Here is a 24,929-nt window from a genome sequence, read left to right on the forward strand (position 1 = left end):
TGCTTTCTGGTTTGCATGTGTTATCTTTCAAGTTACAAATTAATTTTCTCATTATTTGGGACCTTCCTCTCCTCACTCCACTTTTTATTTATCAGATTAGAGAAATTGTATCTTAACAATGGGAAATGGTTCCCTTGTGCTTTTTTTTTTTTTTTTTTTTAACTATACACCTACTTTTTAGTGTCTTGCACTGTAACTTGTGTGGTGTTTTTTCCCTTCTTAAAAAGTTGACTTCAGTGAATGTTGGAGCTTCTTCTGAGGAATTGTATTGACTGAATGATGACTGGGGGAGGGAGGCAGGGGGATATTTAATTTTATTATCATGGATATACAACTAAATGTATTAAAAAACGATGTATGACAAAACACTCTTCAGAACACTAAAAAAAAAAAAAAAACTCAGATTTATTTTGCATGTGTGGCAACCTAAATGACCTTAATCACTGGGAATAATATCTAATATCCATGTATTAAACAGTCACTAAGTACTTATTGACAGGTCATAATGTCTCTGAAACAGTGTGGCCCGTTGTATTTAAAAACTCTGCTTTTTGAAAAGTGCTTGACTGTGGATTTACAAGTGTAGTTATATTGCATTGGGTGTTGTACATGCTCTTAAAAAGAACCTGTAAAAGCTAAGTAACTAAAGGCTTCATTCTCTCCTTAATGTTAATGGGAACTGAGTATGCATCTTATAGGTCTAGAGTCGAAAACCCCCAAAATATTGACATTTATGAATGAACTACAGTTTGGAAATTGTTTCGGCTCCTTCATTTAAATGACATTTTCCCTCTGTTCCTTATTTTTTTTTTAAGTAAATACTTTTACATGCAAAAATAATAATGATCATCACTTAAAGAACTTATCTTCACAGTGCTTCATACACACCAGTTAAACTGGATGAAATAAGAAGATTCTAGTTTACACTGACAAAAGCTGGATGACTCTGAATCACACTTGGCACTCTGTACTTGGCTGACTTTTAGTATTGCAGATGATATATATGGCCTTGCATAGAAACTGCACTACCCAGTCACAAAAACAATATTTTACCGTTAGGAACGACAGTTCTAACATATTCTAAAAATGACGTGTTAAGGGTTCTTGAGGTAACTTATTCAGATGCAGTTTTAATGTTTCCTGTGTTGGATTCCAGAAAGAGGGTTGAATGTAAACGTTTACAGTTGAGGATGGGGCACAGATAATGGAGTTCAAGTTTTTTCAAACATTATATTCTACTTGAAGCCAACAAGGAAGTGGAATATAATCTTTTTGAAAAAACGTTTATATGAACCTAATTCCCCCACAACCCCAAATGCCCATGATATTGGGTATCCGTCTTTCCAAGCCTTTACATTTGGAACTAAACTTGGGTGAGTGGAGGTTTTTTGTTTTAAGTGAACTGCTTCACACATGGACATGAAAGCATCAGAAAATGTCAATGAGTATCAGGCTAATTATAACAATTAGCATAACTTAGTTCATAGCAAAATTAGAACTCGTTGGAATTTTTCAAATTTTCGAGAACAGTTTCCATTAAACTAAATTTTCATTGAAAGTGGAGGGGAAACACCCAACAAGAGGGGTTGGTTGGTTGTGGTTTTTTTTGTTTTGTTTTCGTTTTGTTTTTTAAACTTTTTTTGGGGGGGGGAGGGTTTCCAAGCAGGTGTAACAAAGGTTTGTTATCCATACACTTACCAAATTGATACGGTGACACTGCCAAAGTGGACACTGGAAGTTTAATTGTAGCAGTCTTTTGGGGTATTTTTTTAAAATATTGGAGCACAACAACATGCAACTTATAGAAATAGGCCCCTTAAGTAGGTTACAAGAGAGAGAAGCAGCAGTACAACATGAGAAAAATAAGGTTGAAGGGTGGAGGGTACTTTATATGAACAATATCTACACATCTTCAGAGTGTGACATCATAAAGCGGGTAGTGAAACAAGATGTATATACATTGCAGATTGGGATTGTTCAAACACACCTAATACTACCCCTCAACAAGTTAATGGTCAAGAAGGAACTCTGACTTTAAATTTATTAGGCCTATGGTGAAGATTTGGTTGTCACTTGCACCAGTGCAGGAATATTTCATTAACTTGTGCTAGTTCTAAAGCACCGTGTAGGTTTGCAAAATGAAGTGGTCAGTCCTGGGATGTGTTGCGCGTTCTTGGCTCTCATCAAAGTTGTTGAGAGTTGATGGAACTCAGTCAGACTGTTGCAGGACACTCATCATCTGCCAGGATTAGGTCTTTCATCCCCTTTATTGTGATCATCTTGAGTTGCGCTAGTGAGTTGTTGGGATATTTCTGCCAGGAATGCAGCTAAATAGCTTAGCTTCTGCAACAGGGCCTAGTTAATATCCATTTTTTGGTCTCTAACTTTTTGCCAGAGAATGTGAGTCCTCCGATTGCGTACAAAATGGCTGTGTGTTTCCACCTGACCACAGCACACATCAGGATACTCTTTCCATCTTACTGTAAGAATCAGGAGACATGAATGTTTCATATAAGACTCAGTAAATTGGCTCCATTCCTTTAAAAGTTATGGTCTGTAACAGTATAATCTTTCTAAATGAGATATCAGTTTGAGACACTCCTCTATATATTTTCTTCTATAGGTATTCTCTGTCATGTAGGTCTATGCAGTGTCTCCATGTATAGCCTGATTTACATCTCTGTACATTAGAAATTGAACCTCTTCTAGATTCTTCCTGGACCACTTCCAGTGCTCTTGAATTTCCTAATTGCTGTCTATGTGCAATAATTTAATTAAATATCCCCTCAATTCCAAATATTGAAGAAAACTGAAGCATAGAATAGCATGCTGCCACTGATTGATTGTAGCTAAAAGTAAACCTCCTATATCAGATCACTGGCAAGCAAACAATTACTGCATCGGTGTGCTTTATAAGTAACCTCAAAGCTACCATGTATAAGCAAAATTTTGCAATGCATTTTGATGCCTGCAGTATAAAGGACCGAGCATAAATGAGTGCTGCAATGAACCATCAATATCTGGAAAGCATTTCTTGGATGACAAGCGGATGGGAATGATAGCTTAAGTTTCCTGACTGGAGCTGCCTGAACAGTCAGACAGAACTATTTTAGGCATGACTGAGGTTTGGGCTAAAGAAGTACCAAAATGATCATTGTGTGCTGAATGGAAGTTGCCAAATTTCAGCTAATGGAAGTCAGCATAGTTCCATACAAGTCAGTGGTACTAGTTTGATAATCTGACCTGCTGTCTGTGTATACTGTATTGCTATCCTGGTTTTGCCCAGGTGGTAAAAGAGCTTTAACAGCATAACAAATATGTATGAAATCATGACTGAGGTTCTTTTTGAGGTGAGTAATGACTTTACCCTTTCCATTTCTCTTTCAGAGCTGCTTGTGATTATAATGCATATATTGTGAATGTGGGTTTTTTATTTTTAATAGCTAAGATCAGTGACTATTTGTCTGACATTTCAGTATGTCTGGCTATTGGCACTAGACCTGCTCTCATTCTTACAACATTTGCTTTATGATATAGTGATAGACTGCTTAGTCAGCTGTCCAGTGAATTTCTGCATTAATGTTTATTCTCCTGATTAATTAGAAGCATGATTCTTTTTTCTCTCCTACTAGGGCCAGATGGCTGAGACATGTGCAATATTTGAGCCATTCAGAGATGTTTTCCAGAATCTAATTAGTTTAGTTTCACCATCTGTAATTTTGAGTACAAAACCTACAGATATAATAAAGGAGGTACAGGTAAGTCTTGTATACATTTAAATAATTTTTGCAACCTGTTTTCTGTTAATATTAATATGTCTAGTCAGAGGACACTCATAATTCTGTGAATGAACTGCAAGTTTAACACTGTGCTGTTTGATCAGAAATCATAGAGAAACACTTTAAACCACTTAACCTCTGGTACAGGAGGATTTGACCTTAAAATTCCTAGGTGACTACTTTGTTGCTAATGCTGCCCTGTAATTTTTAATATCAAATGCCTTTTACCATGTTGATCTGTGTGAGTATACAAGGTATTGAGTATTTTATATAGCTGATCCCTTGTGTCTTGTTTCCTTTTCACAGAATGTACAAAACATAGGAACTCTCCCCCAGGGCACCAGCCCTCCGAAACCTCCAAGGATTCATGAACTAAAACTGCTAGTGAAGAACATTGTAGCCACACTGACTGATCACAGTGCTGCAGGTAAAACAAAATCAACTGCAGACAGATATTCTTCTTCAAAGTTGTAAGGAGGGTGACTCTTTGACCTGTAGTGGTCATACTTTCAGACACAACAAAATATAATGAATGGATCAGATAAATCCTCATTCTGATCTGTTGCCTCTGCGGCACTGGTGGGCCTTTTTCCTCTCCATCCTCTCCACTTCCAAGAACCTGTAGGTGGGGCAGAGTAACTGATTTATTTTAATTTGAATAATTAAAAGACTCATGCACAAAGCTAAGTGTCCTGGCACATAATATTGTAACAAAATAAAACCCCAGAAGCACTAATTAATGATTCCAAAAAGGAATCCTGCCAAGCTCCTTTCCATCCTGCCATTGTTATTAGAAGCAGACCCTCAGCCCTCCCCCAAAACCCTATGGAGCAGATTCCTTTGCAGCATGCCCAGGTCACCAATTTTGGGTTATTTCAAACCAAGAGGGGTTATGCACTGTGCACATCATGACTCTCTCCTTCTACACCCCCAGCAAACCATAGTCAATAAACTGGTTTGTAGCACTGCTCAGTACCATGAAGCACTCCTGCAATTAAGGGGGGGCGGGGAATTCTGAGGCAGCAGAAGATGAAGTAATTGATAAGGTGGCTATAATGGAGTTGCACTGCCGAGGAGCAGAGGGCCCTGTTGCCAATGTGAAGGCATAGGATCTTTATCAAGATGGTTCTGTCCTTTGGCAAGATCTGTACAGTCCTCAAGGGTGGGTGTGGGAAGAGGAGGACATAGAATTCAGTGCACTGGTTGTGTTCAATTCTGTGTGTATGTAGGGTGGGGGTAATCATTCTGTTAGGGGCGTGGAGAGAACTCTAAAGGAAACCTCCTTAGTTCTCTTTCCTCAGTCAGGGCCTCTCCCCTGCAGGTCTGTTGGTGGGAAGGGGTTGAATATGGCCCAATATGAATTGTTGTTATGCCCAGAGATTTCCAAGAAAATCTCTGGGCATTGTATGGTCTGAAAAGTCACATTTGCAGGAGAGGAGAGGAAACAAAAGGAAGTAAAACACCTTGAAATACCCTTATTGTAGTGTCACTTTTTAATACAACTTTCCACTTAAATCATTTGGAAGCTCTGCTTAACAACTGATGACTCAATATAGGTGTTATAATCCAACTCACGGTCTTTTCTGTTTGGTTGAATATTACTTGGTATGACACTGGTTTAGCTGTGCTCTGAGTAATTTGTTAACACTAGAACCCTTCATGAGATGTTTATTCAGGCAGGGATACTTTATTGAAGAAAGACATACTTTTCCTCCCAAAAAACAGTCATTGGCTTGGGGCACATGGAGCATGAAGCCAAGCAGGAGGTCACTGCCCACTAAAACAAGTTGTGCTGCTTATGTTTGGGGCGTAGGCTTTCAACCTGTCTTTCAAGTGTCTAAGCTTCTTCATGATCAAGCCTGCCTGCTTCATTGCTCCAGGGCTAGAGCACCAACTAAGCTTTTCAGAAGTGTCTGAATTCTGATCAGTGCCCTTTGGGTGCCTCAATTTTGTGTGTGCCCAACTTGAACCTTTCAAAAGGGTGCTTTTTCAATGTAGATTCCCCCCCACCCCCGAATATGGGTGATCGGAACTTTCTGAAAATCTTTTAACATGCCTCAATCTGAGCATCCAGAATCGCTAGTTACTTAACAAACAGATGCCCCTTTTTGAAGTGCTTCAGGTTGGGTGTAGTCTTGGTCTCTGTGGCTTTTGTAGTGTAAATAGGCAAGAATTCAACAGTCATTAAACCCTGTGCTTGGGTTTGGCTCCCTACTGAGAATGGGGTGAATCCTTAGCACTGCCAGGCTAAGGGATTTTTTTTTTCCGAAAGTGACTGTTATTGGATCACATTAAAACATTTTTAAAACATAGTTTGTTTTCGCCATTTGTAGGCAGGATTAAGCTGAGTCTGACCATGTTGTTGGAGCCCTCTGTAGCATGATTGATTAACCTGCATAGTTTGTTTCTTTGCCTATGTTTCTAGATAGGCTAAAACATGAATTTTTAACCTGTCCATAACAGGGTTTTACTACATTAATATGCCTGTATGAGTTTGTATAGTGAGTTCTAACTGGTAAATAACCATTGTTTACAATTACTTTGCTAGTAGGCTCTACATATGTTTTTTGTATAGGTTGTCTTATGTGTATGGGGTTCAGGTAACACATCTGGGATTGATCTAATATAGCAAATTTTATTTATATCTATCTATATCTATCTATCTAGATAGATAAATATAGATATATAATATAGATTCAATATATCTTTGTCTATTTCTGTGCACAAACCTCACTGAATTTGTGTATGTTCTTGCCTGTTGTCAGAGCCCCAAAGATGAAAAATAGTGACTTTTGGCATTGTAAAATTTACTCCTTTTTTTGTGTGTGTTTTTTTAGAAGCTATAAATAATACCAACTGTTCCTACTTGGAATAACAGTAAAATTATTCACTTTTACCTTCAACTTGTTAGTAGACATTTCTGTATTAGTAGAGCAATGCTCTTGAGTGGCATGATCTCTTTAAAAATAGCAATCTGTAAATCCATTGTTCATTAACAATGTGGTGGTCAATATCTGTTAACACAAGAAATAGTAGTTCCTCAAGAAACAGTTAGACCATCAGTAAGGATTTCAAATATTTATCTAATTTTTGTTTTAAGTGACTTGAAACCATGTAACTGTTCACATAACTTCTCTTAGTAGCTACATTTCCGATTGTTATTACTCTCCTCCTCTCTCTAGCTCTCGTGATTTTGTTACACCGACACTCATAGCTCGTGGTCTTTAAATTAAAGTGTAAGGTCTTTGGGGCCGGGATTGTTTCTTTTAGTATGTTTATACAACACGTTGGGCAAGGATGCCCCAATCTTGACTGGGCACTAATGTAATACAAACAATAAGGGGTAGGAAGAAGGAATAACGCTAGGGTGTGGGGGGGCTTTTTTTGTTTTCCAGTGGTCTAGACAAAAAGGTGTCTCGTACTTGCTCAAGAGATATAGGCTTATTGATGACTTGAGGTCAACAGTTGGATATTTGTTCCTTTCCTTTCCCAATACAGGCAGCATAAATCCAGTGTGTGTAACTCAGTTGAATGATCCTCTACAGAAATTTTCCAGCTCTGTAGCCAAAAATGGCACTAACCTCTCTTGGAAAGAGGAGTTCATCTTGTAAGTAACCACCAACATAACATTTTCTATTAAATGTTTCTACAGTCTCAATTTATATAAGACGTTGGAAGAGGAACTGTGTTTTTAACGTATCTTATTAGTTTTATCTCAGATGATTTGACACTGGCAGGGCATAACTGGTTTTTAAAGCAATTTTCTGGTACTGAGTTATAGCAAGTGTTAACATGGATTTCAGTCATTTTTATTTTTAATTGAGGATTGTTGGGCCTGGGATTGGGAAGTACAGATGTGTGGTTTCTAATAGAGAGGGATGATGGCAAGTACCTGAGGGCATTCCTACACCACAGTCTTAAGTCAACCTATGTTAGGTCAGTTTACAGCCATCGCAGTAATTACTGTGATGACTGATATCCACACTATCCTCCTCCTGTCAGTGGTGTGCGTCCTCACTAGGAGCGCTTCTGCCGACTGAAGAGGGGTAGTGTGGGCGTTCTGAGAGCCGGGGCTCTCAGCTCCACACAGCTCCCTGCCGGGAGCCCAACTGCTCCCTGCTCCCACCTGGGAGTGAGGGGAAGCCACCTGGGGCTTCTCGCCTCTGGAAAGGAGATCCATGCCTTAGTCCAGTTGGTTGCCGTGCTCCCAGTGGGGAGCCTGGGCAGCAGCCCAAGCCGAGAGCCTGGATGACAGCCCAGCTTGGAGCGGAGACCTGGCAGCACCACTGGGGAGCTGGCTTTCTTGTCAATTCACAGTTCCAGCTGAGCCGTTAAAATGGCAAGACAGCCGATATAAGGAACGCAGTGTCTACACAGACACTGTGTCGCCCTAACTACGCCGACATAATTCCACCTCCAAAGTGTCGGACTTATATCTGTGTAGTAGGGCACATGCATCCGCGGGAGCAAGATTGTAATGTAGACACTGACATAAGCTGCCTTATGTCAACCTATGTAGTGCAGACCAAGGCTTAGTCTGTAAAAGGGCGTTTGGTATAGTTCTATTGTAAGTGCAGGTCACAGAGCGGTATGCTGTGGAGTGGGAATGGAAAAAGAGATTACAGACAGTTTGGATAAAGCTGTTATCTGATGGTACTCTGAATGACACAGCAGCTGCTTAGGTGATCACTATCAGCTTCAGTGTTGTTTAGGAGAAAGCCACTGATAGGGCCAGAGGCTTTTTACTTTACTGGCTAAAAGGAAGGGAGGGAGCAGAAGCAGGTTGTCATAATAAGTGAGGAAAAGAGGTGCTGCTGTGTGTACTGTGCTGTAGGTGCTTCTCTTCTCCTAGAGCATTAAAGCAAAAGGTGTTGGCTCCCATTGGGATCTCCCTCTCCCTTACAGCCTATCAATAGCTTTCCTACCCCAATCCATTTTAGGAACCTTCCCTCCTTTCTACTCGCTTAAAAGAAAAGTGCCACTTGCTGTGTCACCCTGTGTCCCCCTCACCCCGGAGTCACTGTACAGCATCCATTGTCCCTTTTGCCCTCCTAAAAGGGCAGAGAGGCAAATTTCATGAAGACCTGATCTAGGAGAGGATTAGGTCAGTGCTACTGCTGGGACTGGCAGCTGCTTTACCACCTGCTTGAGGGGTGGAGTGAACTGGCTATCTGTTCTTCAGTCCTAGGGGGGGTGGGGGTGGGGGGCACTGCAGTGCACAGCTCTGCAGAAGGGAAGCTTTCTCCCTCCTCATTGTTCCCGGCGCTGCATGTGTAGGTGCATGCATAGCACAGGTAAGAGCATTGCGAAGCAGCAGCAGTGGACGGGTTGTGAAGGAACTGTCGAGTGAGATAGTTTAGGATGTGGAGAATGCAGCTCCCCCGATTTGAATGTATGATAAACGTTCTGAATTTGACCTAGCCAGGAAGAGAAGCTTGGTAAATATTTCTTAATGCAACCCTGAAAATCTTGTTTTTATCATGCACTTAAATGGGAGTTGTGTCCAGTGCATGCTGCTGTATGTTATCTTGCTGTTATGTTTAGTGAAAAATAATTAGCCTTGAAGCTGCCATCGTAAGACACCTAAAGTCTAGTGACTTATGTTCTTTTCTGTGCTTGGTCTCATCACTGGAAAAATGTCTCTCTCATCAAAGACAGTGGCCTTGCAAGGCCACGGACCAGACACTCTGCCATGACAATGTGATTCTTTGCCACCACGTTGCTGGGATGAGCACGATGCAACTCATTTGCATTAGTAATAGAAATAAACCAGTTGGATAGCATCTTTCATCTTGAAGTATCTCAAAGTGCTTTATGAACTTCATATACTGTATTTGCAGATGGCTTCAGCTATCTGTTAGTGGGGAGTTCAGGTGAGCAGGATGACTGTTTTAACTGGAACTTGGTCATTACACCATAGTTATGGTATGCTTTCCATAGTGATGGGTGCTCTACATGTGCCTAAGGTAGATAAGTTTGCAAAGTCCTATGAGTTCTTTAATGATGATAAGTAGTCAGGATTTGGTCTATGTCTGCACTGCACACCTTACAGCAGCACAGTTGTGTCGCTACAGCAGTGCCACTGTAAGGTATGCAGTGTAGCTGCTCTTCGTTGGCAGGAGAGAGCTCTCCCGCCGACAAAATAAAACCACCCCCAACGAGGTGCATTGGCTCAATGGGAAGAGTGCCACCTACTGAATTGCCAACACTACCCCCCTTCCTGCTGGCACCCTGTGTCTTCCTTGGAAGTGTGGCTCAGTACTGAGAAAGTTCCCACCTGAATAGAAGCATGTTTCCAATATTGAAACATGTTTCCAATATTAAAGTTCTCCACTGAACTCTTATAATAATTGCAGAAGGAACAGAATAAAGTTTAGAGGAAATTTCACAATATCCATATACTTTAACAGCCCAGTTGATAGATTTGGGTGTGATGTTTTTGTTTTTGTCTTTTTTTGTATATTGCATAAAGCACCACAGGTTGTACCAAAAGCAGTTGTGTCTAATGATTCATGCTGGTCATGTCATGTTCTTTACTCTCATCCTCTTACAGTGTCCCTTCATTCTAACTTTGTGCCAAAATAATATGGACCCTTAGAGAAAATACCAGAGGGAAGCACCAATGATTTCTAAATCAGGAAGTTTCACAGTCAGTGGTCAGATATCTATGCCAGAAAACTATTTATTTAAATGTAATATTTACCTCCCTTATTAAAATAATCTTACATTGGCAGGATGCTACTCCACTTTTAATAGACCACTGGATCTATTCCATCTTCTTGACTTATGAATTTGGGAGCTGTTGTTGTCTCAGCTGTACGCAGAAGGAATTGTTTCTCAGTCTTCGGGTAGAGCACAGACATGGAAAACTTCATCCTGAAAGGCAAAGTTTATAACCAACTGAAAAAAGGCCCTCTTATAATGGAAATGTTTTGGCAATCCTAAATTTAGTGAGGAAGCTAGATAGACCCAAGGTTAGGCTCCACCCCAGCATTCCCTTCTCTCAAGTTAATTGAATTCAAGAAGTGGGTCACATGTTTTCTCGACAGTATTTGAAAGGCAGAGTGCTGTAAATGCTGTCTAATACTTTCCACTGGCTGGACAATAACACTGCACTGTATGGTGCAATATGCAAGGTGTGAGACATAATATAAAGCCTTCTGTAAAGAGTGATTTAAAATGAAGATGGGAGAAACATTCTCCGTACAATAACTGGAGTAGGAATGAAAATTCCTTGAAGGCTTGACATCATTTTATTTATTCCACAGTGAATTAAATGCCAAATCAAAAGAGTTACAACTGCAGATCTTGGAAGATGGGAAATTGGATAGTAAGTACTGCAACTGAATTCTTTTGCATGGTCCCCTCATGGGCATTACTGAGCTCTTGAAATAAATCCTCTTTTGTTTACACAGTTGAATAAGATCATGTAAGAAACTGTCAGAAGTTGGCAGTTAATGTAGACCTGTTCTGCTGACTAACCCTGGTAGTCAGATAAGGTACGCCTCAATAACTCCAGGAACAAAGAAGGCTGATAGTCGCTGGGGCAAGAGACCCTTGAAAGAGGAGCCGGGAGTTTTGCTGGCTTGGACCATTTTAAAAAAAAAAAAAAAAAGCCAACCCAGGAAGAATTTCAGAATTAAATTTATGTTTGTAAACCCAGTTCTGCTTTAGGGCTTAGCTACTTAAATTATAGATCAAAGGCTAACTCCAGTGGCAGTTTTAGATGACCTCCTGCTGCGAAGTGGGTATGGGTTTTTCACTGTTTCCTTCTGTCCCCAAACATTGACACAAGGGATGGCACTGTGCAAATGCTTTTCTGTATTCCTGGGTTTTGCTTTATTCTTTAACAAAGCCCTAAGGCAGGACTGAATGTACAAACAAGACTTGAGTCTGAGTGCTGTCTTGAGCTTGGCTGGTGTTTTTTTATGGTTCCACCCTCTAATATTCTCTTGCCTTAGACGTCTCATGTTTTATGTTCCTGAATGGGCTTATGAGACCCACTTACTGTTTGGCAGGTCAGCAGAACAGTCCTGGACTTCTACACAGAGTGCAAAAGTTTGACTGCTTACCATAGCCCAGAAACAAACTCTTGTGCCACTTGTGTCTGGAACTGCTTACCAACTCTGAATAGTCTTGTGTTTATAAAACTTCAAATAAAACTTCTTGTGCCAGAGAAGGGAAAAATACATCCACCTCTTCTGAGTGGATGAATAGAAAGAAATCCCGACTAATCCTGACTTCCCTTCTGCCCAAAACTGGCTGTTTCCAAGCACATAATCCCACTTATGTATAATCAAACTGACTGTAGGGAATTGTACGCTACTATACCTGATTCTACCATCCCAGCGTAGAGCTCCTTATCCCTACTTACAAGAAAAATGTTTCCATTGCAGAGTAACTCTCTACTTCATCAGGAGAGGCGCAGGCATATTTTTTTCTTCTTCTTGGATTGCTGGCGAGGGGATGGCGTAGGCAGGTTTTAAGATCAAAGGGAATGTTCAGTTTCCCAACTTTTACATGAGCCATGGTACTTTGTACCAGAGCGGTATTTCTCTATCCTAGTGCTTCACTTTAGGTAGAAACTCTAAATTTCGTGTTACACCTCATGGGTCAGTTTGCTAATATGTCAGGATTATTCTGTAAAAATGGAAGCATCCTTTCTGAGTCTTAGCTATTCTCTTCTATTTCAGTATTGTCAAATTTAGTTAACTTTAGATTAATAATGATTCAAAACCAAGTTAGAGTACTGTGATAAACTTTCCACACCCCACCAAGTAAACACTACACACCTTTCCTCCAGCCTTCTGCCTCCTACGTATTAATTAAACCCTTATCCAATATAACTTATGTAAGCCATATTTAATAACTTGTTATCAAAGCCATATTTAGAGTGCTATGTCAGTCATGTAGAATGTGTTTTTAAATTCAAGGTTGGCAAAAAGGAATTACAAAACTATCTGAAAACCATACAAGGGTGGGTGAGTTTTGTATTTTGTTACACTTTTGGTAATTGTGGCTGTTTTTAAAAGCTCTGTTGGGCCACAGATTTTTAAGTGGAAATAAGCCAGTTTTGGGGGAGAAATGGTTGTGTATCAGAAACATACAGAAAGTAACTTTTTTTTCCCCTCAGCAAACAAATGTGAGGGGGGAAATAGCCATTTTGTCAAAAACATATATACAGAGATGTGGAGGATGGAAAGACCCACACACAAATGAAATCCCCCCCCCCCCCCCCAAAAAAAATTCACACCGGTCTAATGTAGAGCCATTAACACTTCACAGTAAGGGGGCAAAGTATGTATTATCACTTACCTGGGCAGGACAGATTTTTTGTAGGTGTCTTTAATAACAGTCTTTCACGATGTGTCAACCATTACACATACCATACACCATTAATGGCACATTTTTATTACTTTATTTTTTTTGCTTAAAAAAAGTCTAACAATAAATAAATATAAAATAGCAGACATAAAATTTCTGAAAAAGTAATATTTAATTGTATATGTGGGTGGTGGTGGTAGTGGTTGTTAAATCTTAGTAAGAGGAATGTGGAAAATGATGGCAGCCGTCTAACTTTAATGTAGGTCCATCTATCGTAGAGTTTTATACTGCTGCCTTTCACCATGGCATCTGAGTGCCTTCCGTGTAAAATCGATAGCAACACTGAAGAATAATGGTATTCCCGTCTCACGGTGAACATTCTGCATGGGGTGGGGCTTACTGGATAGAAGGGGTGTCAGTGTTGTGAGCGTCTTTTATAGTAGACTAATCTAAAAGGGCCTTTCTGTGTCAGCTGAAGAAGCTAGGCTGTAGCACAGCAGTAAAGAGAATCATAAACGCTTGTCACCCTGAAATATGGAAATCCTGACTACTTAATGGAGTGAAATCCTGACTCCATTGAAATCAGTGGCAAAACTCGCATTAACATGAAAGGGGCTAGGATTTTGCCCATCGACCTACATAACAAAGTTTTAGCATCATGTTAATTTTGTTAACAATAGAATTCCACTTTAACATAACTATAAGATATCTGAGAGAGAGAGAGAGACTCTAAACTTGCACTCTAAGACCAACATAAGGAAGTACTCTTAGTTGGCTATGCCAATCCAAAATGAATCCAGGGAGCACCCTCTATGAAATACAAGACAAGGGCAGTTGAGGAGAAAATGAAAGAATTCAGCTGGATTGTATTTTGAACAGTCTCATCAGTGTTCAGAATCTCTAGAGGTTGGTTTGTTTGTTTGTTTTCTCCAAGTGTCCTGGATGCAGAGGAAAAATTATTTAAAAAAACAACAACAGCAGAACTATTAATGATTAGTATCTGCCTAATTTTCTGTCAAGCGGTGTCATATCTATTCTAAAAACCTAGCCTGCAAGAACTACAGATCCTTCTTTAAAAATTTCCTCTGCAAATAATCCTGTCTCTTTATAAAGTAAATACTTTATTGTGCTGCAGAGATAATGCCTTGCAATATTAGGTGCCTCAGCAGTTTGAAGTAGTAATGGCTTCTGCTTTCCACCTTTTCAAAATAACTTCAAAGATATTGACAGCTCAGACAAGACTTTACTATGTCACTTTCATTTATTTTAGGTTCTTTTTCAGCATGGGCAACTGTACCTTTAGACTTGTTCAGGAAACAGCCTTCTGGACAACAAAGCTTTGCACTGACAAGCAGGCCCAGCGGCCATAGCCCTGTGTTAGGATCGGTCACTGCAGAGGTATCACATCTTATGTTTATTGTTGACTTTTTGACTGTCAGATTGTCCATTTTAAGAATACAGGCCCAATACACTATTGCCCAGCATGTTTTGTAACAATTTACAGAAGTGCCAACTGAGTGTGGTGCTACTTAATCAAAATGGTAGTGTTGTGAACTCGCTTTGTACTTGTGTAAGTGACTGCATAAGGTGCAGGGTAACAGTGAATCATACCCTACCTAAGGGGGGAGGGATAGCTCAGTGGTTTGAGCATTGGCCTGCTAAACCCAGGGTTGTGAGTTTAATCCTTGAGGGGGCCACTTAGGGAGCTGGGGCAAAATCAGTACTTGGTCCTGCTAGTGAAGGCAGGGGGCTGGACTTGATGACCTTTCAAGGTCCCTTCCAGGTCTAGGAGATAGATATCTCCATTAATTAATTTACTTATATTTATTTACTTAAAGCAAAAGCTGCGACTGTTATGGACAAAGCTTTAAGGAATAATTTGAGTCTTCTAAGGGCTTGTCTACACGAACACTTAGTTCATGGCAAGCTGGGGTGTCAATCTGCCCCACACTACCCTGGTGCATGCTTAAAGGTCTGTGGACACCTTGCTAGCATGCACTAACAGTTCATCAGTGTGCTTTGATCTAGTCCACTCTACAATTCCAGCTGCTGTTTCAAAGTATCTCTCTTTCCTTTTAAGGTGTAATTATTACTTTAATTACCAATTTTTCTCTTTTTAGTTCTCTTATGTAGAACCTAATGAGTCAAAGTCCTGGCAAGTTCCTGCTCAGCTTCCTGCCACAAAAATAGAAAAGGATCGAACCGTGATGCCTTGTGGGACTGTAGTCACTACTGTCACTGCTGTGAAAACCAAACCTCGACTTGAAGGGAAACATTCTGCACTGAGCCCAGGTGAAGACATCAGTGAAACTTTAAAATGCAAATCCAAGATTGTTTGTTTGGTTTGTGCTGGTTTTTAGGAGTATAGTTCCTATGGGGGACGGGGAAAGAAAAAAGAATATTGTCTAGTTCTATTTAGGTGTTGGTTGGTTTTGTTTTTAATGTGGTCCTGGTTACTTTGGATAAAATATTTCTTTTGCATGAAGCCAGATCCTGCCCCACAGAAGTCAATGGAAGTCTTGCCAATGACTTCAGTGGGAGCAGAATCAGCCTCCTGGTAAGTAAGGTGAGAAATGATCATGACTTCCTTTGCTTGGTACTGTGAATGTTGGGTGTCTCTCTTTGGTGAGGTTGGGTTTTTGTGTGTGTGTTCCCTTTGAAAACACGAATCTCAAAGAGTAGGGTAGAGTAGATAGTATGATGCTGCTATTAATGTATAAATCCATTGTATTTGAGGTGTTTCTTACACCCTGTCAAGGTGATCATCTGTCTGCCCCTGCGAAAAGATGGCACGTGACCCTCTAAAAACACACAACAAGCTGCTAACGTGGGTGCTCTTATGAGATGTCAGATTGTTTGTGATGTATAGAAAACTTGAAAAAAAATAGACCAAGTGCAAAAGACACAGGACAGCATTACCAGAACAGAAATTGAAATTGCGGGGGTACCTTGCTTTAACATGCATAATGCTTTCTTGAAGTATATTACTTCTGTTGTCAGTCACGTGGGGGAAGGGAAGAAAATGTGGAGTCACCCACTTTTCTTCCACCCTCTTTATCCCTCCCACATCCCCATTTGCATACATACCCACGAGAGAGGATATAAGTAAACCATATTACCTATATGGAAAATGCATTGCTTTAAAACTATTAACTTCTGACTTCTGTATTTCTTGACCTGTTTATCTCCTCTGCCCCTAACTCTTTAGTATGGATTGGTGTTTTTCTAAGCTACTATTCACACCTGACCAGGATTCCTGACAGGGATCTTCCTTATTAAACAGTTTGATTACTGACGCTTCCCTGGGGTAACCCGAGGTTGTGAGGCACCTTGCTACTCCCTGTCCTTAGGATGAAGAATCCTTGACTGTGCCTGCCGGGAGTCAGCTTCCTAACTCTGCTGGCCACGGGCAACATAAGCCCTCCTCTCTAGGCCTTACAGGCACCGCTGGTACTCTGCTGATTAGCGATAGGCACAGTCCAATCCCTGAACTCTCTGAGTGTCTCCCTGTAGCAGCCAGCTCCTGGTCCACTGGTCACTTGCAGTATGCACAAATCCATTTCTCCCAAAAAAGTAGTATATGCCAGCTTACCAGTTCCACCTCAGATCGCTGCGCCACCAAACACACAGCACTTAGCTATGTTTATGCTGAGATCATATCTAAGTTTATTCACCCAAGCACAGAGATTCAAGTAGTAGCAAGTAGAAGTATTGTATGCAAATGGTTACATATAAAATAGAATCATAGCTCTCTTTGTGGAGATGGGACTTATTTAACAAGATCCTCTCATGTCTAATAAAGTACTGCTCACCCAAAATCCCTGCAGCGCTTTACAGCCAGATAGGCTTTGACTCTTCTTTCATGAGACCTGCATGTTGTCAGTTTGCCACCTCGCTTTTGAAGGATTCTGTGTTTCTTTGTGCTCTAAGGGCTTGTCTTCCCGTACGGTGCTACAGCGGCGCTCGTGCAACTGCGCCACTGTAAGGCTTTAGTGAAGCTGCTACTACGCTGCTTGGAGAGCTTCTCCTGTCAGTGGAGTTAATCCACCTCCCTGCGTGGCGGTAGCTGTGTCTGTGGGAGAAGCTCTCCTGTCAGCCTAGCACTGTCTGCATAGGGAGTCAGGCTGGCATAACTGTATCGCTCAGGGGGTGGATTCTTCATGCTTCTGAGTGAGGTAGTTGTACCAATACAGGTCTATAAGTATAGACCTGGCTCAAGATAAACCAGACCAGTCCTTGGTCTTTATTCATGAACAGGACACCCCCTGCTGTTTGTTTCTTCCTGTAGATTTCCTCTCTTCAATTTCACAATCTCTCAATTCAGACTGAGGGCTTGTCTACACTGGCACTTTACAGCACTGCTACTTTCTCGCTCGGGTGTGAAAAAACACCCCCCGAGCGCTGCAAGTTTCAGCGCTGTAATGTGCCAGTATAGACAGTGCACCAGCACTGGTAGCTATTCCCCTCGTGGAGGTGGTTGTTTTTGGGAGAGCTCTCTCCCAGCGCTATGCTGCGACTATGCAAGCCACATTAAAGTGCTGCCGCGCCCAGCGCTTTAACGTTGCCAGTGAAGATGTGCCCTGAGCCTGAAAACAGGCCTACAGCACGAGGCATACAATACACAATAGGCCGGACAGGGAGATAGGTGCTAATTACCTCCTGCCTGAAAGGAATATTTCTGAGGTATGTCACCTCTTGGTGACCTCCCTTAACTCCAAGACCTTAAAAACATAATTTTAAGTATAGATACATAACTCCTTTAAGTATTATCTGCACATACATTTCTCAATGATTATCATGACCAGTGGGCTACCAACTCTTGGTAGAGACCCCACGTATCACCCCTCAGTGAATTATTATGCAGATAGCCAGCCCAGGGGATCCCTTTAACACTGTATGCACTCTCTACATACTCTGCCAGTCAGCACCAAGAGCTCCCTGTGTCACTTACCTTAGTTGTTGTTGCTCTCAGAGCACTCAGTAATGTCTACACTTTATTTATAATATTAGACTTTTCGTCTTAGATCACAATGAAAATGAGTTTGGCTTCTGGTGGATGCTTGTCCACATTACAACACTACCATACAACTTGATGAGACTGACAGAGTCTGTGCTTATTACAGACCTGGCTGGCTCTTTCTAATCCTGATAGCTATAACTATTTTTAAAGTGGATTGGCAATGTTGTGTGAGGAAGCTTGTCCAGTGTTGGTCCAGACTGTGCCTTGCTGTAACTAGTGTTGTTAGCCCTTCTGTGACAGGCACGAAGTTAAAACCCTCTTAAAATGTTGTGTGTGTAAATGTAAATATGAGTTACCGTCATCAAATCATTGCACAAACTTTTTTTAGTTTTATTTACCTGGCTCTTTTGTCTAGAATGTTTTAAAATCAAAATTATAAACAGAAAAATTAGCTCATTTTAAGACTGAAGATTTGGCATTTACCAGTGACAGAACTTTTGCTCAGAATTATACTAGACAGGTTTTTTCAAATGGTAATTTGTATCAGTAAAAGCACTTTTTCAGAGGCCCATTATTTTTGTTATACACATTTCTAAAATACCTATCACCAGAGTATCTAGGTGAGAGATAATAAATGAGAAACTTGCTTCTCAGATTCTCCTGTGAAAACTCATGCTAAAGAGAAAATGATTGAAAAGGATTTCTCAGTTCAAGCAATCCATTGTCAAGGTGCTCCGGTCAGCAAAGTGTTATCCTCTTCGGATACAGGTAAGAGAGAAACCTCCAAAGCCTGTATCTATATCCCTTTTTCTCTGCTATGCCATAGATTATCCTAAAACATTAAATTAACAACAGGACCCATGCCTTAGTGCCTTCTGGCAGGTATCATAGCATTTATGTTAGTAAATATTACAATTAGTGTAGAAGTCTGCGTGTAACTAATTCCTAACTTCCTGAAAATCTGTCAAGGAGCTGTGCTGTTAGGAGAGAAGGGAAGCCAATGGAGCAGCAGCCAGGTTGGCTCCTCTTTACTTGTCAACTAAATGTCTCTTTCCTACACATCCCTGGGCTCCATGGAATTAGGAAGGTACAAAGACTCCCTAATCCACAGTTCCTAAACTTCTTCCACCGGAGGGGATGGTGCACAAAAGCCCTTGTAAGTGGGACCACTGCTGAGTCCTCCTGTCAGAGGAGGTGCACTCTCCCTTGTGTCTAAATTAGTGGAAGAGAGAGACCGCCTATGGAAGTCAGAAGACTGGATTCTCTTCTAGCTCTGCCACTGACTCATTTGTGACCTTAAGCAACTCGTGTATCCTCACTGTGCCTGCTTCTCTACCTTTTGTAAATCACCCAGGAGATAGAAGATGAAGTGTGTTTAAAATACTAGGTAGGGATGGTGGTGGTAGAACCGTTCTTGAATTCACTTTTGGCATGTGGTTACATATGCTTTTTAATGTATTTAAATATAGACCCAAGCCCTTCAAGTGTATATAAGTGCAAACACCTTTTTTTCCCCTCCATATTTTGAATTTTCAGTGTCCTTATTTATATGGTCTTGTGGATGTCTTCCTGCAAATGCACTTTAAAAAAAAAAAAAAATTCCTTTATCCACTGTCCTTGTGTCCTTTACTCCTTGTGTCACAGTGAACATCACTCCCTTCTTGGAACTATAGTATCATAGAAATTAATAATGGTAGAGACTCATTATGTCATCTTTAAATGGCACATGCTATGGAATTTACTGCTCCTTTGGGGTAGAGATTAGAGTACATAGCACACTCTCTGGAGCCAATTCACACAGTTCCTGAAACAGTTGGAGGGTTTGCTGGACGATGAAGATCTGCTGGCCCAAGGACAAAGATCCATGATAGGTAAGCTGTTGTACGTCAGTGCAGTGACTGGAGTTCATGCAGATTACTTTAAATATTTTTGTTTTTGTTTTGGCTTAGGCTTCTTTAAGGCCTATTTGTTTACTTCATTTATAACATTTCAACCAACTTGATAGATTTCTTTGACAGGGTAACAAGTCTTGTGGAAAGGGGGGAAGCAGTAGACGTGGTATATGTTGACTTTAGTAAGGCTTTTGATACTGTCTCACATGACCTTCTCATAAACAATCCAGGGAAATACAACCTAGATGGAGCTATTATAAGGTGGGTGCATAACTGGTTGGAAAACCATTCCCAGACAGTAGTTATCATTGGTTCACAGTCAAGATTGAAGGGCATATCGAGTGGGATCCTGCACGCTGTGTTCACTCTAAGCTGTGCGGTCGCGTGGTGGCCCAGGAGCGAATCAGGTGCCACACACTTGATTAGCAGAGCCACGCACGGCAGCATGTGTTCAGATGCCCCTCCCCCTGCTGTTCTGCAACCGCATTGCTCCTGCCCTCTGCCTTGGAGCCCCTGGCCAGTTGCTCCTGGCACCCTCCTGCTTGTGCAGAATGGGGGAGGGGGAAGGAGGGAGGAGGAGAGGCGCTGATGTCAGGGTGTCCGCCGCCCCCGCCCATGTATGCCATCTCCACAGAGCAGGGGAGAGGGGACAGGGCTCAGGAGCAGGAGAGCTGCTGGCAGCTGCTATGGTCTGAGCCTTCTGGTGAGTGCCTTAAAAAGACAGCGCATGGTCTCTCATAGACTTCCCCAGCAGCTCTCTGACACACACACACACACACACACACACACACACACACACACACACACACACACACACACACACACACAGTCTCTTTCACACTCATCTACAACACATATTTGTGTTGTTGTTACTTCTTGGTATTTCCTGAATTGTACATATATTCTCTGTAATTTTATTCTTTTAGTTTTTTGACTGGTCTGTGCATTTTATTTTATTTCTCTCTTATGCTTAAATTTAATTCTTTCAGTCAGTAGTGAGTTCTAAAATGCCTAACCTGTCCTGGCTGGAGTAATTATCCCTATGGTAACTTAAATCTAGATATAATATATATATTTTTTATTTTTGTTTCTACTGGTGCCGCACATTACCTCGATATTGGTACACATAACAAAATTCATTCCGCACATGGATGGAAAAAATTAGAGGGAACATTGCCCGCAGGGATCAGTTCTGGGCCAGTTCTGTTCAGTATCTTCATCAATGATTTCGATAATGTCATAGAGAGTACACTTCTATAAAGTTTACGGATGATATCAAGACGGGAATGGTTGCAAATGTTTTGGAGGATAGGATTAAAATTCAAATTTATCTGGACAAACTGGAGAAATGGTCTGAAGTAAATAGGATGAAATTCAATAAGGACAATTGCAAAGTACTCCACTTTGGAAGGAACAGTCAGTTGCACACATACAAAATGGGAAATGACTGCCTAGGAAGGAGTACTGCAGAATATGATCTGGGGGTCATAGTGGATCACAAGCTAAATATGAGTGAATGCTGTTGCAAAAAAAGCAAACATCATTCTGGGATGTATTAGCAGGAGTGTTGTAAGCAAGACACGAGAAGCAATTCTTCCGCTCTATTCCACGCTGATTAGGCCTCAGCTGGAGTCCTGTGTCCAGTTCTGGGCACCACATTTCAGGAAAGATGTGGACGAATTGGAGAAAGTCCAGAGAAGAGCAACAAAAATGATTAAAGGTCTAGAAAATATGGTCTATGAGGGAAGATTGGAAAAAATTGGGTTTGTTTAGTCTGGAGAAGAGAAGATTGAGGGGGGACATAACCGTTTTCAAGTACATAAACAGTTGTTACAAGGAGGAGGGAGAAAAATTGTTCTCCTTAACCACTGAGGATAGGACAAGAAGCAATAGGCTTAAATTGCAGCAAGGGCGGTTTAGGTTGGACATTAGAAAAAACTTCCGAACTGTCAGAGTGGTTAAGCACTGGAATAAATTGCCCAAAGAGGTTTTTAAGACCAGGTTAGGCAAACACCTGTCAGGGAAAGTCTAGATCAGGGGTCCTCAAACTGTGGGGTGCTCCCCCCACAGGGGAGCATGGAGGAACCTTCTGAGGGGGCGGGACCCAGGCTAGCTCACAAGGGGTGGTGATGGAGCGCCACCCAGCCCTGATCCATCCCCAGCTCCGCTCCAGCCCTGCTCCCAGCCGTGGCCCCGGTTCTTGACTGTGGCTCTGCTCCTGGCCCCAGCTCCGTCCCCGCTCCAGTCTTGGCCCCCGACTGCAGCCTGACCGTGGCCTCCACTCCTGGCCCCAGCCTCAGCCCCTGGCCGTGGCTCCGTTCCTGGCCCCAAACCTACCCCCAGCCTCGGCTCCCTTACCCCGTCCACGCCCTGTCTCTGGCTCAAGAGGGGGCGGGGGGAGGCGCGGACGGGGGTAAGGCGGCGTGCAACTGAAAAGTTTGGGGACCACTGAGCTAGATAAGATTTAGTCCTGCCATGAGTTCAGGGGACAGCACTAGATGACCGATCAAGGTCCCTTCCAGTCTGACATTCTGTGTCCAGAGAGACTCTGAAGCTTCATGTACAGTCTTGGAAGAGTGAATGACATACCTATTCCAGGATACAAAGGAAGGATTTGGGAATGGAATGGAAACTAATAGTAAAATGATCATTTGGCTTACGTTTGGTTATGTGGTGTTTTAGTTACATGATTGTGTTGATCTCTCTATTGTTGTGTTTAAAATTCAAGCTGTCTTCCTTTTCCTGCTCTTATGCTTTGCTCTGCACTTAAACCCTTGCCTACTTTTTATCTTAAAGCACTTTCCTTTCTTTTCAGAGCTGCTGGTGTTGAATGGCACTGATCCAGTTGCTGAAGCAGCCATTCGACAGTTAAGTGAGTCTGCAAAGCAGAAGCTGAAATCTCCAAGAAAGAAAAGCACCATTATCATATCAGGGGTGTCCAAGGTAGAGTTCAAAGTCACACTTGTATTTAATGCCCGACACTGAAGAGACTCTTCGCTTTGCTGAGTATGATACTTGAACACGCACTCTGCTCTCTTCCATTTGACAGTTTTTGCAGAAGCTGGGGTTTATATCCTTGTTGCTTCAGAAATTAAGTGTTGCAAGTTAAGCCTAAAAGCAGAGAGTTAATCAGACACAATTTAGCTAGACGACTAACTTTATTAGATAGAGGCCGTTATCTTGGGAGATGGGGCTGTGGTTAGGGTTGGGGAGGACATGCCCAGGCTCAACAGCCTGGTGAGAATTCCAGTTGCGAGGCAAGGAGATGGTGTTGGAATTGCTACCAGGCTACAGTCCCTAGACTGGGCATGGGGGCTTCATCTTTCAGACTAAGCTCCCTGTAAAAGAGGTAGTTGATTTTTTTTTTTTTTTTTAAATGTCCCACCACTCTCTCCAGCTGCTGGAAAAGAGAAGAAGCTTTTGTCTCTTTATGTTCCCTATCCTCATATAGCCTTCTGGCTGCTCTCCCCCAGCCCCCATCTTGTTCCTTCTCCCTACCGAAGAGCTCCAAGGCCTCTGCTGCTTCTCATTTTTCCAAGCTGCCGTGCAGTGAAATTTACTGCCGTTTTTTGTCACTTTTCACAGCTACTTGCAGGGTTCTGAGGAGAAGCAGTGCACGCTGACATACCCCTTGTCTGTCTGCACTGTGCTGTGAAAGCTGGGAGCAGCAGCATTGAAACTGTCTGCAAAATGGGAATGAGGCACTACATAGACTTGAATGCAGCAGACTTTCATAAAGGTTCCTTTGCCACCATAAGGTCTTAAAAACTTTTTTTTTTTTTTTTTTTTAACCAAAGCTTAGATTTTTCTGGAAGTTGATACCTTTTTAGTTCCTTCCACACAGATGCTTACTTGCAAAGGAAAGTCTTCCACTGCAGTAATCACTACTGGTCAGTGGATCTTTTTTTAAACCAAGCCCTAATCCTTTTGTTAAAACCAAAGTTAATTTAGCTCTGTGCTCTGCTTAGAAAAGGAGCAAAGAGAATACGCGATACTGTGGAATTTTGGCAGTATCTGGGCAATGCAAACAGGGTGCAAAAAATGAATAAACCCTTGGGGTGGAGATTGGTTTGTCCAGCAAATAGTGTCTTTTTTTTCCCCCCTCTCTCTCTCTGTGTGGCAGACCTCCTTATCTCAGGACAGTGAAGCTGCACTGATGATGGACTATGCAGCAGCCATGGATGACTCATGTAAAGAGGAAGCCCCTTCCATGGTGGGGGATTCTACCACAGAAGTCCCCAATAAAAAACTACCACTAGCTGCTTCACAAATGCTACCTGCCACTGACCCAGAGGAAAATAGCCATAATGCGTGGGACTTGGATAACAGCAGCCAACAATGGACCAGCAATGCACTCTTAGACCAGGACTGTGAAGAGATGTCCGGGAGTTCATTAAGTGTCTCGGAATCTGGGAGTGTGAAAAAATCTAAAGGTATATGAGCTCTCTTGACACTTGCCTAGTATTGTATCAAAGTACTGATTTCTATAGCTGAACTTCAGTGTCTTTGTCAAGCAGCACTATCGGGTGATTCTTTTCTGTTCTTACCTTCTTAAACTTCCAAGTGGATTTGGTGCTGGTAAAAAGTGTCTGACTCATAACCCTGAAGAATGAAATCCTCTAGTTAACCACAAAAATACAGTATAGGCTTCCCCGCACTTTGCCCCTCCATCACGATATGGAAAGACTTGTTCCAGGAGAGAGAGGGTAAATTGCTCCAAATCCATTCAGTCATCTGGCTTCTCTGAGGAGATCAGTGACCAAACTGCAAATTCACTGATGCAAATTCTTTCTGGTAAATTAAGATCAAGAGTAGTGAGGGCCCAAATAAAGAGAGAAAACAGTACAAATCCACAATCCCCTCCACCATCCCCTCTGTGCACAACCTCCCTCTGTCCCCTCCCCCTGACCCTCCCCACAAAAGGATATTTGTGTCCCTGATAAACTTTTTACTCTTTGTGCATATTAAACTACC

General features: G+C 41.7%; 1 protein-coding gene across 1 annotated transcript in view; it reads left to right on the plus strand.

The window, feature by feature from the left end:
- LOC112118284 (C2 domain-containing protein 2) overlaps nt 1-24,929 on the plus strand; it is a 43,651-nt gene that overhangs the window by 13,216 nt on the left and 5,506 nt on the right. Inside the window, exons 5-13 of the mRNA XM_024216535.2 lie at nt 3,633-3,758; nt 4,086-4,206; nt 7,278-7,386; nt 11,048-11,109; nt 14,374-14,501; nt 15,224-15,395; nt 18,718-18,831; nt 22,771-22,898; nt 24,079-24,388. Coding sequence (XP_024072303.1) covers nt 3,633-3,758; nt 4,086-4,206; nt 7,278-7,386; nt 11,048-11,109; nt 14,374-14,501; nt 15,224-15,395; nt 18,718-18,831; nt 22,771-22,898; nt 24,079-24,388 — 1,270 coding nt within the window. The remainder of the gene's footprint in view (nt 1-3,632; nt 3,759-4,085; nt 4,207-7,277; nt 7,387-11,047; nt 11,110-14,373; nt 14,502-15,223; nt 15,396-18,717; nt 18,832-22,770; nt 22,899-24,078; nt 24,389-24,929) is intronic.

This window comes from Terrapene carolina, unplaced genomic scaffold (genome assembly GCF_002925995.2).
Source record: "Terrapene carolina triunguis isolate 2854851 unplaced genomic scaffold, T_m_triunguis-2.0 Scaffold31, whole genome shotgun sequence".
Classification (NCBI taxonomy): Eukaryota; Metazoa; Chordata; order Testudines; family Emydidae; genus Terrapene; species Terrapene triunguis.